At 42.2% G+C, this 15,881-nt stretch overlaps 1 protein-coding gene across 1 annotated transcript; it reads right to left on the bottom strand.

Annotated features, from left to right (window-relative positions):
* Positions 1 to 215: 215 nt before the first annotated feature.
* On the bottom strand, positions 216 to 15,498 carry SKIL (SKI like proto-oncogene). The gene is made up of 7 exons (XM_075506867.1): positions 15,340 to 15,498; positions 12,587 to 14,530; positions 7,583 to 7,680; positions 5,313 to 5,551; positions 4,866 to 5,107; positions 3,537 to 3,761; positions 216 to 525 (listed from the first exon to the last, which is right to left on the bottom strand). Exons 2-7 carry the CDS (start codon positions 13,691 to 13,693, stop codon positions 364 to 366), a joined length of 2,073 nt encoding a protein of 690 aa, XP_075362982.1. The 5' UTR covers positions 13,694 to 14,530; positions 15,340 to 15,498; the 3' UTR covers positions 216 to 363.
* Between the last annotated feature and the right edge of the window lie 383 nt (positions 15,499 to 15,881).

Genomic DNA, 15,881 nt, shown 5'->3' with positions numbered 1-15,881 from the left:
GATAGCAAAATAAAGATCACCACATATATTTTAACAGACAATGTTAAAAGGTAGAGAGTCCTCAAGACTGCATTAGAAATAGACAGAAACTGGTCACTCTAAATCAAGAGTTTCATATTTTTCGTTGTTTGAGAAAAACACCAGTACAAATAAATGCAGATTTTCATTGGTTAGGAAAATCTAAAAATGTATACCTATCTATCTCTATTTATTTATATATATATGTATATCTTCATCTGGCCTTGTCTGGGAAATAGAAATCTGTAGAGAATACTTTTTCTTATCACACAGAAACTGCTCACAATTCATTAAAAACCAAAACACCCTGTTCGAAGGACGCAGTCACGCTTCCTCTTCCAATTTCTATTTTCCTTTTCCATTTTTTGAAGATTTCAAGATCTGTAGCTTCAATTCCTTTATCATCATCTCTAACTTTTCCCTTGCCTCTCGTTCTTGTCTTAGTTCATCTTGAAGCTCTTGTCTATCTGCCTCTGCGTGATCCAATCTCTGTCTCAGTTCTGCTAGCTGTAAAATAGAGAGGAGAGACAGAGAGGCAGAGCAAATTTTAGCAAACTTATTTGTAAACGTCAGCTATTCAAGATGCCACTGATGACCACCGTATGCATCAGATAAAAATACTTCTGTTCACCAGCATCTATGAGCTCATCTTCTACAGTTGTCAAGAGTTATGCAGTTACCTACTACACCATTAGCAAATGACATCAATATGGAAAGCTGCATAAACACCACAGTATTATAAAAAAATGGAAAAGTCTAATTTTTAAATACATGTAAATTGTAGTTATATAAACTGTCACATCAGACTGTGTCAATAATACATATAACCTGTTAGGAAGATTGTGATGATGTCTGCATCAGATGTTTCACAAATCCCAGAATAAATAGCACTTTTTCATTTCCCAGGTTCATTTCTCCTACCTGACAAAATATTACTTCTTTATTTCAAAGCCTTAATGCATTTCTAGAACAAACAAAACCACCAACACTGTTTTCTGATACCCTTTAGCATAAATGAAACAGAATTACCAGAAATGAGATTCAGAAAGTCTTGAACATAACTGCCTGTGCATTTATGTGTGTGTTCAAATATAAACATGAGTCCACCCAAATTTTTTTGTGAAACATTTTGTGTTTAAACACAGAAATTAAATAATTGTTTCATCTTTGGAGTACAGTAAACCTCAAACTTGCTAGAGTGTCATCAAAACTTATTTACAGTGAGATCTGGAAATGTCTGATGAATTTTTCAAGTGTGGGAAAGTTACTCTCAAATTGCTTATAGGTATACTACCAGCAGTTAAACCAGGGAGGAGACTGGAAACCAGTTATCTTCTCTACCATTGATTTAAGGGGTTATTTCTTACAAAAAGACCTCACTGAATCTAAAGAATCCATCTGCCTTTATGATGATAGGTAACTCTCTGATCTAAATCATCAGTAAGCATACATCTCACTGAAAATGAGGAAGAGAGCTCATGAGAAGGGAAGAAGCAGGAGCATACAGGATCACTGGTGTTCACCAATTGTTATAAAATGTACTGGGCAAAGGAACTGCTGTGCTGATCTTAGAGAAACACCACATTCAGTGGACCTTCATCTCCACTTGTATAATCGGAAATATTTAAACGGTTATTAGTATAATCAGAAATATTTAAGCGGTTCTTAGACAGCAACAGGCTATTAATGCAAGTCTTCCGACTCCACTACTTTGACTAAGTAAACTGTTGCAGTACGATAATGCCCACTGCCTGCATGTTACAGCACGTACTACATAAGCACGTCTCTGGTTGCGTTTTGGTTTCCAGCTCTAAGGAAAGGTTCCAGTACTGGTTATACTGCCCTATTGTGACTGACAGGGTAAAGCAATAATTAAACTAGACAACTCAATAAAGAAGTCAAAAAGGGGGAGAAGACACTTAGTGCACCTTCAGGCAGGCCTAGAAAGAAGACCAGACATTTAAACAAGTTCCAAATCCCAAATTAATAATTTTGTTTAATGTACAAGGAGGGTTCCTCCCAGTCCACAGGTCTCAGAGAGAAAGGGCAGCCTGGGCAACTGCTTCAAGAAGACATCGGATTAAGGCTTTTTTAAATGCTGTACACACAGGTTGGGGAAGTTACCTGTTGCCAGGACCTCTGTTTAACTCAGGTACTTCTGACAACTGGTTGGAACCTAGGGTCCAAAATCTATTGTAAGATGTGATAAATGGAGAAAAAGATTCAAATTATATGTTGCGGATAGCTCTAGCACACAGGTAATAACAGAGTAAACGTTCATGCAAGGAACGTATTTAGTTTTCAAAGTCTAACTTCAAAAGAAAGAATCAACCAATACCCCTGGGGAACAATCTATGGGTTTTACCCTCTAAAGAAAGTAAGCTGCACAAGCCATATAAAACATGCTATACATTATTATCTTCATAAATTAGAACGTGTTGTTACTTGCAGTAATAGGGCTTGTACCAGATGTTTAGTAAATCAGGCCTTAGTCAGAGAGGATTATTTCTGGCAGCAAAGGCTAAGAATCTGTGGAGTGGGATGTCACGAAATTAAATTCATGAGAAGGATTTATGATGCTAGTCTCTGCCCTACTCCCCCAAAATACCAAAACCTGTCTCTCAAGTACTGCCTGTTTCTCAGTTTGAGACAGTAAGAACAGGAAATATACACAGCTATGATCACATGACCACAAAGCTTTACTGAGCTTAAGTTTTAGATTTCATTTACTTTAAAAAAACCTGTTAAGACTAGTTTTCTGTGACACAGTACAAAATACATCACTATACATTTAATCATAACTGCAACTGATTTTGGAAAGGGGCATTCCAAGGCTCCCTTCGGCATTAACTATATTTTTCCCATTGGAATGACATGAATAACCTCCAACATAAAGAAGCAATAGTAAAAGTTAAAAAGAAAGTGAAAGGAAAAAAAATCTCCATAGGTTCTGCCATACGAACCCAAGAGGCAGGAATGAGAGACAAGAATATGATTTTCATTTCCAAGAGAACTCTTGACCAAATGCTTTGACACAGAAGGGGGCTCATCAGATAGTGCAGAAGATTCTACCACCAAGGAACAGAAAGAGCAGCAAGGTATGCTACTAATCTGACAAAAAGGTGCTTGAGAGGTTTGGATTTTTTTTTTTAACATAAAAGTAAGAAAAAGTGGAATAGCTTATTTCTATAACTAAAATAAGAATGTTTAATTCTATAACATGGGCAAGCCTATATACATTAAAAACCCGACTTGTTTTAAATAAGGATGTAACAGACCTTATGTTTAAAATCAGTATTTCATCAATAGCATCATATGTTTCTGTAAGTTGCATTCTACCTCAGTTTCAATCAAAGAACAGGGAAATAAATATTGCTGTCACTGTGACCTATTTTGGTATTCGTCTATGGTATCAGAACGCATGGAGAAGATGAAACTTTAAGGTGGCTGAGCAATAGCTTCACAATTTCGTGATACACTAAATACGGTTTGGTTTGAAACGAACTTTCCCTTCTCACCTGGGCTGCATATTCAGCTTCTTTGTCTTTTTCTAAATTGGAGTCACAGCTACACTTCTGCTTCATCACGTGGTCCAGTTTCTTCTCCAAGTCTCTCTGCTCAAAATAAAATTCTTCCATTCTTTGAGCATGCTCTGTTTGCAAACATTCAAGTTCTTTTTGTAAATTCTGCTGCTCTTCAGTTAGTTCCTTCATAGCTTTAGAGTTGCTTAACATTTCCACTTCCTGTCAAGAAAAATCAGGATCACATACACCTTGGTTCTAAGACCCAAAAAGTAAAAAAATGAATTTAAATGTGTATCTGGAAACAAGGAGGTCAAAAAGAGCACATTTATCTACTGATAACAATAGCCTGATAATGGTATTTATCTACTTATCAATGACAGCCCGGAATTCTGTAGCAAGCATTTCATTTTTAAGAAATTATTTATACTTCCAAGTACACGGAGCTTTCAGAAACAGATTCACAACTTCCAGCAGTGAACCTCAGAAAGCAGCAGCACTGATTTACTGAAATACACTTTGAAAATGTAAGAAGTGCATCATCAGAAAACAGAATAAATGTGTTTGATTTCTTTTTCCACTAGCATTTTGATATTTTTTAAAGTCTTAATTTTTTTTAACTTATCTACAAGCTTCACCTCCAACAGCAGAACAACTTAAAAGTAGCAGCTCTAGGGCCCTATCTGAGCTCATAGATTCTGAGCTTAACATTAAACTAAACTAAACTAAACTAAACTATTAGGTCTGACCTATGAAAGTAAGAAGCAAAGACAGTATTTACCTTAATTCAGAAAACAGAAATGAGGTAAAATCACAAGTGAACGCCAGCTTCTAATGTCATCAACTATTAAAAAAGACTAATAAAATCCCCCTAAAAACAAGGGCTTATCAAATACAAATAGGAAGGTGGCATTCTTTTTTATACAGGGCAGTGATAAGACCATTTCTAGAACACTGATGTCTGCATCTTTAAAATCCTGAAAACTGAGAAATTTTAGAGCACTTAAACTATATTTCCCAAAATACTTAAATGTCTGGAAAACATTTTAAAGTGAAAGAAGTCATTTTCATCTGGATAAAATGAAAGAAGGAGCTGCTTGAACGCAGTAGTTGCAAGCTGAAAAGATACCAATTATTAGTGGACTCGAACCTAATGAGCATAAGGGATATTAAAGATTTGGTGTCTGGATTCAAGCAGGGGGGGAAATTATCTGTGTGTTTTGGTGTTTCTAAATGAATGTAATCTGTGATATTGATTCTAGAACCAACAAGCTAACATCAGTTTTCTGATGTCAGAAGTGAAATGCACTCAGATTGGCACTGTACCATTTGAAGCTGCTGTTTCCTCCGCAAAATAGTATTGAGTTTTTCTTGCTGTTTGATGTAGGTTTTCATTACTTCTTCCATGATCCTTCCCTTGTCATCTTCACAACTGATGTCTTTCATGAGAGTGGGGGACAAGGTTCGCCCATCACTACCTACTTCAACACGGCTAGAGTCTCTAGTGATTTTGGAAGAAACACGTTCAGATTTTCCACTTCTTGCAGCACGAGTTGACACAGGTGGATCTACAGAGAACAGAAGAACACAGCATAATAAACACAGAAATTTCACAGAGTGAAAAAAATGCAAAGAAAAATGACGATTATAAAAGGGTCAAAAGAATTTTTGGAAAACTGAAGTGACATCACAAAATACTAGCTTGGTGTTGAGCTTTCCAAAATTATATGGTACAAAAATTGAAAAGACTTCAACGTAATTTTCACTACTCACCTAAACGTTTATGCTGCTCCATGCCAGTTTTCAAGTCAATTTTTTCCTGTTCTTCAAGAGAAAGCTCTGGATAGGAGGCAGCTTTTTTGTGCTTTCCACTATTGAGCTTCTTCTCTGACTGTCCAGGTGAGGATTTAATTACTTCTGAAGCTTTGACCGTTGTTTTTGCAACATCCTTATATTGTGATGCAAGAGATACATTTGGGGCAACCACTTTATCACACATATAAAGGTAGTAACTGAAACAGTGGAACAATAAAATTAAGAATGAAAGGTAAGGCATAATAAATGATGACTGGTAGACAGCAGTGAGTTTAATTTAACATGATTTCAAACTGTAGAAGCTTCCATGAAAAATAAGCACATCCTTTTTAAATTTTTCCTATGCAAAAGGAAATCCTAATGACCCACTTAATCTTCACTGAGTAGATTATCTAGATAAGGTTTTGAGGCTATCAAACGAGGATTTTTCAAACATGGCTGATTAAAAAAATCACACAGAAAATCATAGGAAGTCTTCATTTAAATGCAAAGAGTTAAATTAGAATGCCACTGAATCCAGACTCTCTAGCATTTTCATAATCCTTGTATTAGCAATGGAGGATGAGGGAAGCGATCAGTGTAGTGGGAATGAGCATATCACTCCTTAAATAGCAAAGCTGTGTACTGACGGTGCTGGGGCACGTCTGAGACCTATGCTGGACCTTCTTTCCCAGATATATTGACCGATCTGTCTGGATTTTCACAGCTCCTGACTCCTGGGAGCATCCTTCTGTACCGCTCTAACCTAGCCACTCAGCTTTTATCTAGTACAGAAGGAAAAGAGTGCCAAATGTGTTAAGGTCAGTGCCAAGATAATCAGTGTCAACGATGCTGGAGTTAACACTGCTGTCTTCAACACTTTCCTTGCTCCTAGTTCTGAAGGAAGGCACCGATAGAAACAGCAAACTGAGGGACCATCACAGAAGTTCCACCATTCACATGTTTGTGTGGAAACTAGTTTGATGCATGTGTGTTGCTTTGATGCATGCTGCTAGCCAAAAGAGTCTTATCTCACCTGTATACGGTAAATGCATAACCACACAGGGATGAGGGTAAGAGGTACATCAAGAAAAAGTGTTTCCCTCGTTGATGCAGATGACAAACTTTGTATAATGTTAAGGAAATGCACTTGGTTTCTAAACTCAGGAAACTAATCAACAGACAATTCAGCCATAGCCATTTTTCCAGTGTGGAAGAAAGCCCTTGAACACCTTTTAGAAGTCTTGTTTGAAAGGAAATTAAGTTGCACTCATGGTAAATAGGCCCTACGCAGCTTTCCACATGCATGCACTATATTATAACACAAAAGATTAAAAATTACCTTCTGTCATTTCTACTCTGAAAAGGGAAATTGTAACTACATTTCAATTGTATTGCCTACTGAAGAACACTCACAGATCACAGCTTGAGTCCTGTACCAAAAACCACCCATAAGCAGTTCATTAATATTTACATGAAGAAACGCATAAAAAGTTAGTGTTCAATTATTCCTGTGCGATCCCTTAGAGTTTTCCTAATGGCTCAGGTTGCAAGTACATTTTTTTCAGTTTGAATTATCTTTCGTGCTGGTTTTGGCTGGGGTAGAGTTAATTTTCTTCACAGTAGCTATCATGGGGCTACGTTTTGGATTTGTGCTGAGAACAGTGTTGATAACACAGGGAGGCTTCAGTTGTTGCTGAGCAGTGCTTACACGGAGTCAAGGCCTTTTCTGCTCCTCACCCCACCCCACCAGCGAGCAGGCTGGGGGGGGGGGGGGGGGGGGAGATGGGGGGCACAAGAAGCTGGGAGGGGACACAGCCAGGACAGCTGACCCCAACTGCCCAAAGGGACATTCCACACCATATGGCATCATGCTCAGCATAGAAAGCTGGGGAAGAAGAAGGAAGGGGGGACATTCGGAGCGATGGCATTTGCCTTCCCAAGTCACCGTTACACGTGCTGGAGCCCTGCTTTCCTGGAGATGGCTGAACACCTGCCTGCCCATGGGAAGGAGTGTGTGAATTCCTTGTTTTGCTTTGCTTGCGTGCGTGGTTTTTGCTTTACCTGTTAAACTGTCTTTATCTCAACCCACAAGTTTTCTCATTTTTACTCTTCTGATTCTCCCCCTCATCCCACCAGGGAGGAGTGAGTGAGCGGTTGGGCTTAAATCATGACATCTTTAAATAGCCAGAAGTATTTAAATACTTGTACATACAGTGCTTATAATTCTACACAGGAAATTCAGTTACCTGGGATGGAAAAAGGAGGGTGGTTGAGGATCGGTTTCTGCTTCTTGCTTTATAACTGGATACCACTGCGGTAATTCCAGGCTCTGCTGTGAATCTGCCTAAAGAAAAGAAAATAAATTGGTAATTGGAAGGTGGGTACATGTTATTTACATTTTCATAAACGCTCTTCAGTGGAATGGCATTTACACCATTAATACATACACACCAGAGAAACTGGGGTACTGGAAAACGGAGTGTCTTTGGCAGAGATGCAGGGTGATGCAAGCCACAGAAGTTTCTTCAATCTCCAATTTCCCATTATGGGCAAAGTAGCAATGAAATTAACAGAAAATCTCTTTACAAACATATGTAAAAGCTCTGCTGCGTTTCCACCACTCTGCCAGAGGCATGCTAAAAATGTTCGGGAGAAACAGAAAGCAGAAACTAGGACTCCCAAAAGGCTGTAGGAGCCTTTTGCAATAAAGTATCCACATCCCAGTAAGCACTTGCCAGATACTTTATTACAAAATAAAACCTGTGAATAAAATGGAACAATTACTGGCATTCCAGAAACAGAACTTTTCTTTAGTTGTCACGAATTTTTATTGCAAAAGTGGGCAAAGCTGCTGCAGTAACATGACCACTCCATTTCCTTTGCAGTAAACAAACAAAGTTAAATCAGGAGCATCAGAACAGATCATCTTAAAAAACTTCTGTGCATCTTGTAATTACTCTTTAGTCAAAGTTACTGGTGATACTTGGTGCTCCACTGCAAAGGTACTATGAATTTCAAGTGAAAGGTGTCTCACCATATATTTAAACAAGACTTGTAGCTAAGACATTTATTCTTTATTTCTTTGTATTAAAATAGCCTTGGGAAGCGGGTTTTTGGGTAAGGTGTGGTTGGTTGACCCCAGCCAGCAACCAAGCACCCACGCAGCCACTCCCTCACCACCACCCCCAGGGGGATAGGGACGAAAGCAAGAAAGCTCATGGGTCAAGACGAAGACAGTTTAATAGGTGAAGGAAAGACAAAAAAACAAGTGAAGCAAGGATATCGCTCACCACCTCCCACAGGCAGACTGATGCCCAGCCAGTCTCTGAACAACATCCACCTTGGGTGCCAAAACCCCCTTTCTTCTTCTTCCACCCCAGTTTTTTTGCTGACCATGACATTATGTGGTATGGAATATCTCCTTGGCCAACGTAGGCCAGCTGCGTTCCCTGCCAGCCTCTTGCCCACCCCCTGCCTACTCGCTGCAAGGGCCGAGCATGAAACAGAGAAAGCCTTGACACTGCGGAAGCACTGTTCAGCGGCAGCGAAAACGTTGGTGTGTTACCAATACTGCTTTACCCACAAATCCAAAGCACAGCACCATACAGGCTGCTATGAAGAAAGTTAACACCATTCCAGGCAGATCCAGTACCTTTGGAAAGTTGCTCAACTTAAAAAAAAGCCCATAAAGCCAAAAAAAATCCTACTGTACCAAAAGCTTCATCTAGCATTCTAACATCTTCACAATTTCTTGTGTACAAGACATATTATCAGAAACGTTTATATTTACACACCCTGAAATAAACTCACAGAACTTCATCTCTGGCAGTCAAGAGAGTATTCAATTACACACATGTGGCTTGTACCAAGGTCTGCAGAATCAAATGCCACTTGACCATGACAGAGACCAAATCCTATCTACAATATTCTGGTCAAAACTTCCAGCCCACTATAAATTCAGCTCTAGCAATGAAACTGAAATTTAACTCCACCCTTGCAGTTCCTCAAATCAGTTCCAACACAGACAGAAAGGAGGAAGGGTACAAGGAAGCTAAGCTCGAGAATGGGAAATTCATAATCAAGCCTTTAAATAACGAAGATCTGAAATACAGCAAGTAACCTCTAAAAATGGCCTCATCCTGACACTTGCCAAGTTTTTTCTACTTACTCAGATCATTGTAATAATTTAAATAATGTACATATATTCTTCTTATATTACAACTAGTACACAGTAATCCAATTTTAATTTCTGAATCACATCTTGTCCATGTTTTAGGACTCACATTTTAACATGTTTATATATTTGTATGTGGAATTACATATCCGGTGATCTGTATTTTCAAGTTATTAGGTCAGATTTTTACATTCCCACCTATTTCAAATGGAAACTAACTACTGTCTACCCATTAGTGTGCATTTTGCAAATGAATTACATAAGATGCCATCAAATTTTTACTTAGGAAAGAAAATGAAAGGTAATTGTAAATAAACGTGAAGTCTTTTCCTAACACAATTCCTCCCTCACCATCCAGGCTAATAAAATAGAGGTAAAGTATCTACTTCAATATATATATGTATATTTCCTTACCTAACAATCTGTTTCATTTAGATGCTCTTAAACCATAATATAAATGCAATATATCCAAGTAAACTTAAAATTCATTGAATTACTTCTACCTAAACTGTTTGAAAGGGCTACATGAAAAATACATCTTGTTTTTCTTCTAAGGCTAGTTGTAGAAAATTATTTTTAAGAAAAAAGAATATATAGATAAGTAGTGGTTTCAGCCTTATCATTAAGCCTGTAGTTTTCACAGAGATGGAATTTATAAAAATACTCAGAAGAAATGTTAACTCTCCACATTGCGAGCTTTTGCTCACGCACAGTGATGAACTCAAGAAATTAGTCTGAGAAGCAAGACAAAGTTTCAGTGCAGAGCGATTATCAGAAACCGTCACAAAGACAAAGGGAATGAGGACCTGAGAGCGCAGAGATCAGCAGAGACTTAGTGACAGCTGTTCCCATGAAGAGCAGGTGGATGTTACACTGCAGTCTAGAACTCAACAGAAAATGAGAAACTCGGTGACAATCAAATATACAGCTTGCAGCTTTCTCATTAGCACAAAGAACAGTAAAGAATTAAGCTTGTGAGTACAGCAGGCGAGGGTCTACATTGTCTGCTCTTAAAATATTGAAAGCAAAAGCGTACTTGCACTGTGAGGTGAGTAAACTCAGAGTGAAATGCTAAGGAGAAAGGCAATGCCCAGGACCTAGGATGCTCCCAAGACTATGGGATTTAATTAACAATTTGTTATTACTGGATGGACAAAGACCTAGCCAAGGGCAACTGTTCTTCCTGGGCTCTCCAAGATAACTTCAAAGATGCTTTGGCACTTCTGAGGACTGACTCAGCAAAGGTGGAAGAAGGTGACAGAACAGCAAATGGAACATCCTGCAAATAAATTTCCCTAGGAGTGCAAGAAAAGGGAATGTCCACACCTTGTACCTAATACCTCTCTCACACCACAGAACTGAGGGAAAGAAAAGATGACTGAAGCAGCGCAAGCTTCTCCAGGACAAGGAAACGGAGGCTGTGCTCCAACACGCCCCTATTAAACTCTTCTAATCTTTTGTACTTTCCAGATGGATATCCATGAGACAAAAGAAAGAAAAAGAACCCTCCCCCACCATTTTATCTTTGTTCAAGTTTTCACAGTTTCTCTCTCATTCTGATTTCATATGCTGCTTCATAAGAAAGTACTATACAGGTCTGCAACGGAAGACTCCAGAAAGTTTTTGGATTTCATTTGCACCAGTCCAGTCCAAATTACTGTTACTGCTAATTTCAGCTGTTTTTTCATCTGTACACATGAAACTGAAAGATCTTGTGGTCTGAAATCTGCTACTGTGAAAAGGGAAGCAGTATTATAGGTATGAATATGTAAGACTATTCCCACTGATGCATCCACCATCCTACAGTTTATTACCTACACTGGCATTGCAAGGATAAAGACTGCCATGTCTTTATCAGATGAAAAACAAAGTCTCCTTGCTATGAACTTACCTGCACCTTCAACTAATTCAGCACGTGGAAGCATGCCATATTGCAGACTTTCATGGCAATTTTCTGCTAAAATCCCTTACTGTAGACTGGCACAACTGTAAAAATACCTGTTACTACAGTAAGCCTTTCTGCAATACTAACTTTTCAGAAGTTTATGCTGAAAGGTGTCAACTTACAGCACACCTTTTTGGGCTGAACCATCTGGACTGCTCTTCCTGCTACTTTGAAATCCATCACAAAACGTCCAACAGGCAAAATGGATATATAATCAAAGCAGTAGCCATCAAACAGACATGTAAATGCCAAATATACTGAAAAGAAACATAGTCATGGGGCAGGAACCATTTAAAAACCTCTTAAGTTTAAATTATACCAAAAAAATTGTACCTTCTATGAATGGAAACATCTATGATGTTCAATATGTATCTGATGCTTGTCTTATTATTTAAAGTAGAAGCTCTCTAAGGGAAAAATAAGCTCTGTATTTTTGAACCACAGCACAGACTTGCAGCAGTATTTTAGGAAAAAATACGACGTCTATTATTAACCATTGTCAAGATACCGGCCTACAGCTCATTACTTGGGCTGCTTAGAACCCCCTCTTTTTGGCATATCTCTCTATACAAGTGGTTTAAACAGAAAGCTATTGCTGAACAAGCAGACTTCAGGCTTCTAAATAGCAACTTATCAATGCACCATTACCCTGCACGCAAAGTCATGAGATGGGTGGTTAGCAAGCCAGGTCGCCATACACCGCACGTGTGCGTACTGGAATAAAAATAACAAATGAAGAATTAATTTGTAATACTTGATTTTCAAGCTCCTTTCTGCTTTGCTCAGCTGCTGCAACACACACTGCATAAAACATACTCAAAGGTCAAATGGGAGAATGAAAATTTCCACAATAGCTCTGAATTATCCAGGGACTGTGTAACTTAGAACAGAACAAGAACCAACAAAGCCATACCAGCTCGAATGAAGTTACTTACAGCCCACAGAGGAAAGAAATTACCGCACCTTTCAATGAGAAATGTATTTCCATGGTGAAGCTCTCTCACAAATTTAACTTAGGCTTGATTTGACAAGCATTCCCATTTACAAAAGGCAAGCGAGGCGCTTCCAGAACAAGTATTTGCGTGTGAGCACAAAGAGATTTGGGAGTTTTACAAGAGTGGGTGAACTTACTTTGGACCGAGTTCTTTTCTGATTTTTCTCGCTAAATTTCTCCTTCATTTCCTCCAAGAGATGCTTCAGTTCCCGCTCCTCTGACGTTCCTAAGTATTTTTGGTTAATATGCAGGTAGCAGTGCCACTTGGCCGATTCAAATCCCCAGTGGCAGGTCCTCTTGTCCGGGGATCTGTGCGAATGCATCACAAACGTCTGGGGTGAGAACATCCCGTAGCACTCCAAACACTGGATACATGGGTCATCCGGCGCAAGGTAGAACTGAGGTGCAAACAACCCCTGGCACTTGCCCAGGCATTCATGCTCTACTTCAAAGGCACTGCCAGTCTCTTTCAATTGGGCCAAGGTGTTCTTACCAGGGAGAAAACTGCCATTTTGCGGAAAAGTGCGAGGACGTAGTAAAGCATTGCATAGTCTCTGAGCATCAGTCAGTGTAATTAACCCACAGGATGGAGCATTAAATGGAAGAATTCCCAAAACCTTCAGAATATGAAGCTGGTCAGAAGTGCACCTTGAGCAGTATATATACAGTTCATCACACACCGTATTGATCTGCTGCAATGAAAAGTCTCGGAGAACTGAATTTAACACTTGAGGCAGGCAAAGTCTTTTTTCTCCTCCGACTTTAAAACAAGAGATAGATTCCCCCTCCAGTATAGTCTGGGTGAGTTCTGTGGAGCTGTCCGGAGGAATGAGCAGTGGACCAGAAAGGATTTGGGGTGATGGAAGAGGCAAGAAGACAGTGGGTGACATACTTTCCTGGGAATAACGAGCTGAAAAAGCTGCCGGTCCACCCAGTGAACTCTGGCTGCTCAAGTGGAACTGTGCCAATGTGTGTTTCAACCCGGGATTTAAATTCAAAGGCTCAGGTAGCGAAGTACTGTTTGGCTTGGTGGTTTCCCCATCAGCCTCCACAGGAGTTTCATCATATTCGTCCAAGTTTTCCTTCTTTATTGTTGGCAATTTATTTATTACAACTCGTACTTTGCTATTTACATGCATTTCTGTCATTGCTTTTTTTAATGGAGGACTCCCATCCTCTTGGATCCCACTCCTTTTTTGGTCTGAAACTAGACCTAGAGGGAAGTTTATTTGTGGGCTTTCCATTGCTAAACACCAGAACTTTAGTTAAGGAAGTCTTGAGTGTGCATTCTCCTGCTTGTTCATAGAAAAAACAATTTCAAGTGATCTTGATTACCTCAGGCACACCAAGTTCTGCACTCCTTTCAGTAAAATGTTACTTCTTCAGCCTCCAACAGTAAAAACTGTAACCCATTTTGCATGTAATACCATAAAATTAATAATGAAGAGGTTACACAAATTTATCTTTTAGTTTTATAGCTATAATTTGTTCAATTTTCTCTTATAAAAAACCTGCTGCAGTATGTGTACAAAAGGCTTTTCTTCATACGCTACCCACTATTTTACACAGTAGTCTTGTACAGGAATTTAGTAAAAAACAATGAGTTGATGCAAGAGTGTCCATCCTTGATCATTTTTTTCCTTTAAAAAATATAGTCTTTTCAAGTAAGTCTCTATTTAAATATTAAAATAGAAAAACGGTCTCCGTTTGAAGAATGCTGATCTTAATGCAACCGATCCAAAATTTAGTTTAAGTTGTATGAAAATTTTATTCAGCACTTTCAGTTCTTGGAGATCAAACACATGATCTTAAGGGCTTGCTTTTATTGTGCTGCCAACTCCATGATTTCACCACCACCATGAGAGTTACTATGGTAGTTCACAAATAAATCCCCAAATTAAAGGCTGATCCAGATCGCCGGCCAAAACTCAACGTCCCTAGAGAGTCCCCTTTCGCACAGATGTCACGGCTGCGTGTCAGAATTTTCCCACCCCAAGGTATCAGTAATAAAGGTAAGGTCCAGGCCATCGGCTAATTTCATGTCTTGTGCTAACAGAGTTCTGTCAGCCTTGCCAGATAACCTGTGAAAAGAGAAAGAGGTCAGTCACAAGCAATCCCAAAACCTGAGTTTGCCATGCCAAAGGAGGGATACGTTTCCCAATTAATTACGAAACATCAGCGCGCGGAGAGCTTGCCTTTAAAACCGTAAGCCCCATTACAAGCCCTGGCAGATGGGTGCAGCTGGCAGCAGCAGACAACTCCCGAAGCGCTGCCTTCACCGCCGGCGAGCCGCGGGCAGGCTGGGGGCGGGGGGGGCACCGGCGCGGCTCCCTCACGGCGTGCACACCCTGGAAGGACGGGGTCTCCGGAGGGAGGAGGGCCGCTCTCCGGCCCCTCCGCCCGGCAACCGGCCCCTCGCCCCGCAGCCCCCTCCCGGAAGGGCCCGGGACGCCGCATCCCGCCGCTCGCACCCTCCTTCCTCCCTCCCTCCCTCCGCGCCGTGACTCACCTCAGCCCCGCCGGCACCGCTCCGGGCAGGGCTCTCCCCTTCCCCCTCCCCCTCCCGTGCCCGCCGCCGCCGGTCTCGCCCCTCCGCCTTGCCCGGCTCCCCGGGGGCGCAGCCCGCCGCCGTCCCCGCTCCGCTCCGCCGCCTCGCTCCCTCCCTGTCCCCCTCTCCCCGCCGCCCCCGCGCTACGCCCGCCCGCACCCCCCTTCCCCCAGCCCGCCGCCGCTCCCTCCCCCCGAGGACGGCGCGCCCCTCCCCCCGGCTCAGCCCCATCCCCCCTCAGGCGCTCCCGCCCCTCCCCCACCGCGGGGCCGGCCGCGCCCCCTCCCCCACAAGCCCCCTCCGCCGCGCCCCCCCCCCCCGGTAACTTCCCCGGCTCCTCACCCGGCGCCGCGGGGGCTCCGGCAGCCCGGGGAGCGGAACAGGCGCCGCGCACGCACCGCCCACCCGTGACCTCACTGCGGAGACGGCGGCGGCGGCGACAGCCACGGAGACGGCGGCGGCGGCGGCGCGCGGGCACGAACCCGCAGGCGGCGCGCGCCGCCCCCACCCCCTCCCGCCGCCGCAGCCCCGCCCCCTGTCTGGGGCAGCGGCGGGAGCGGCCGCCCTTCCCCCGCCCGCCGCCGCCGCCGCCTCAGCGCCGGGAAACCCTCCCCTCCCCCAGCCCGGCCCGGCCCGGCCCGGCCCCCCCCCCCCCCCCGCCGACAGGAAAAGGGGAGGGGGGGTAAAAACCCACGGGGGAAATAAAAAAAGAAAAAAAAAGTGTTATTTGTGACTGGCGGCCGCACGTCCTCTCGCCGCCTCCCCTCAGCCCACCCGGGTCAGACCCAGCCCCGCGCCGCCCTGCCGCCGTCCCCGCCGTTAGAGCCCGCGAGGGCGTGCGGGGCCGGGAGAGGCGGCCCGCAGCGGCGGGGGGCGCCCGGGCG

Source organism: Mycteria americana, chromosome 7, assembly GCF_035582795.1.
Source record: "Mycteria americana isolate JAX WOST 10 ecotype Jacksonville Zoo and Gardens chromosome 7, USCA_MyAme_1.0, whole genome shotgun sequence".
Taxonomy (NCBI): Eukaryota; Metazoa; Chordata; class Aves; order Ciconiiformes; family Ciconiidae; genus Mycteria; species Mycteria americana.
This window is presented reverse-complemented; position numbering and strand designations above follow the sequence as displayed.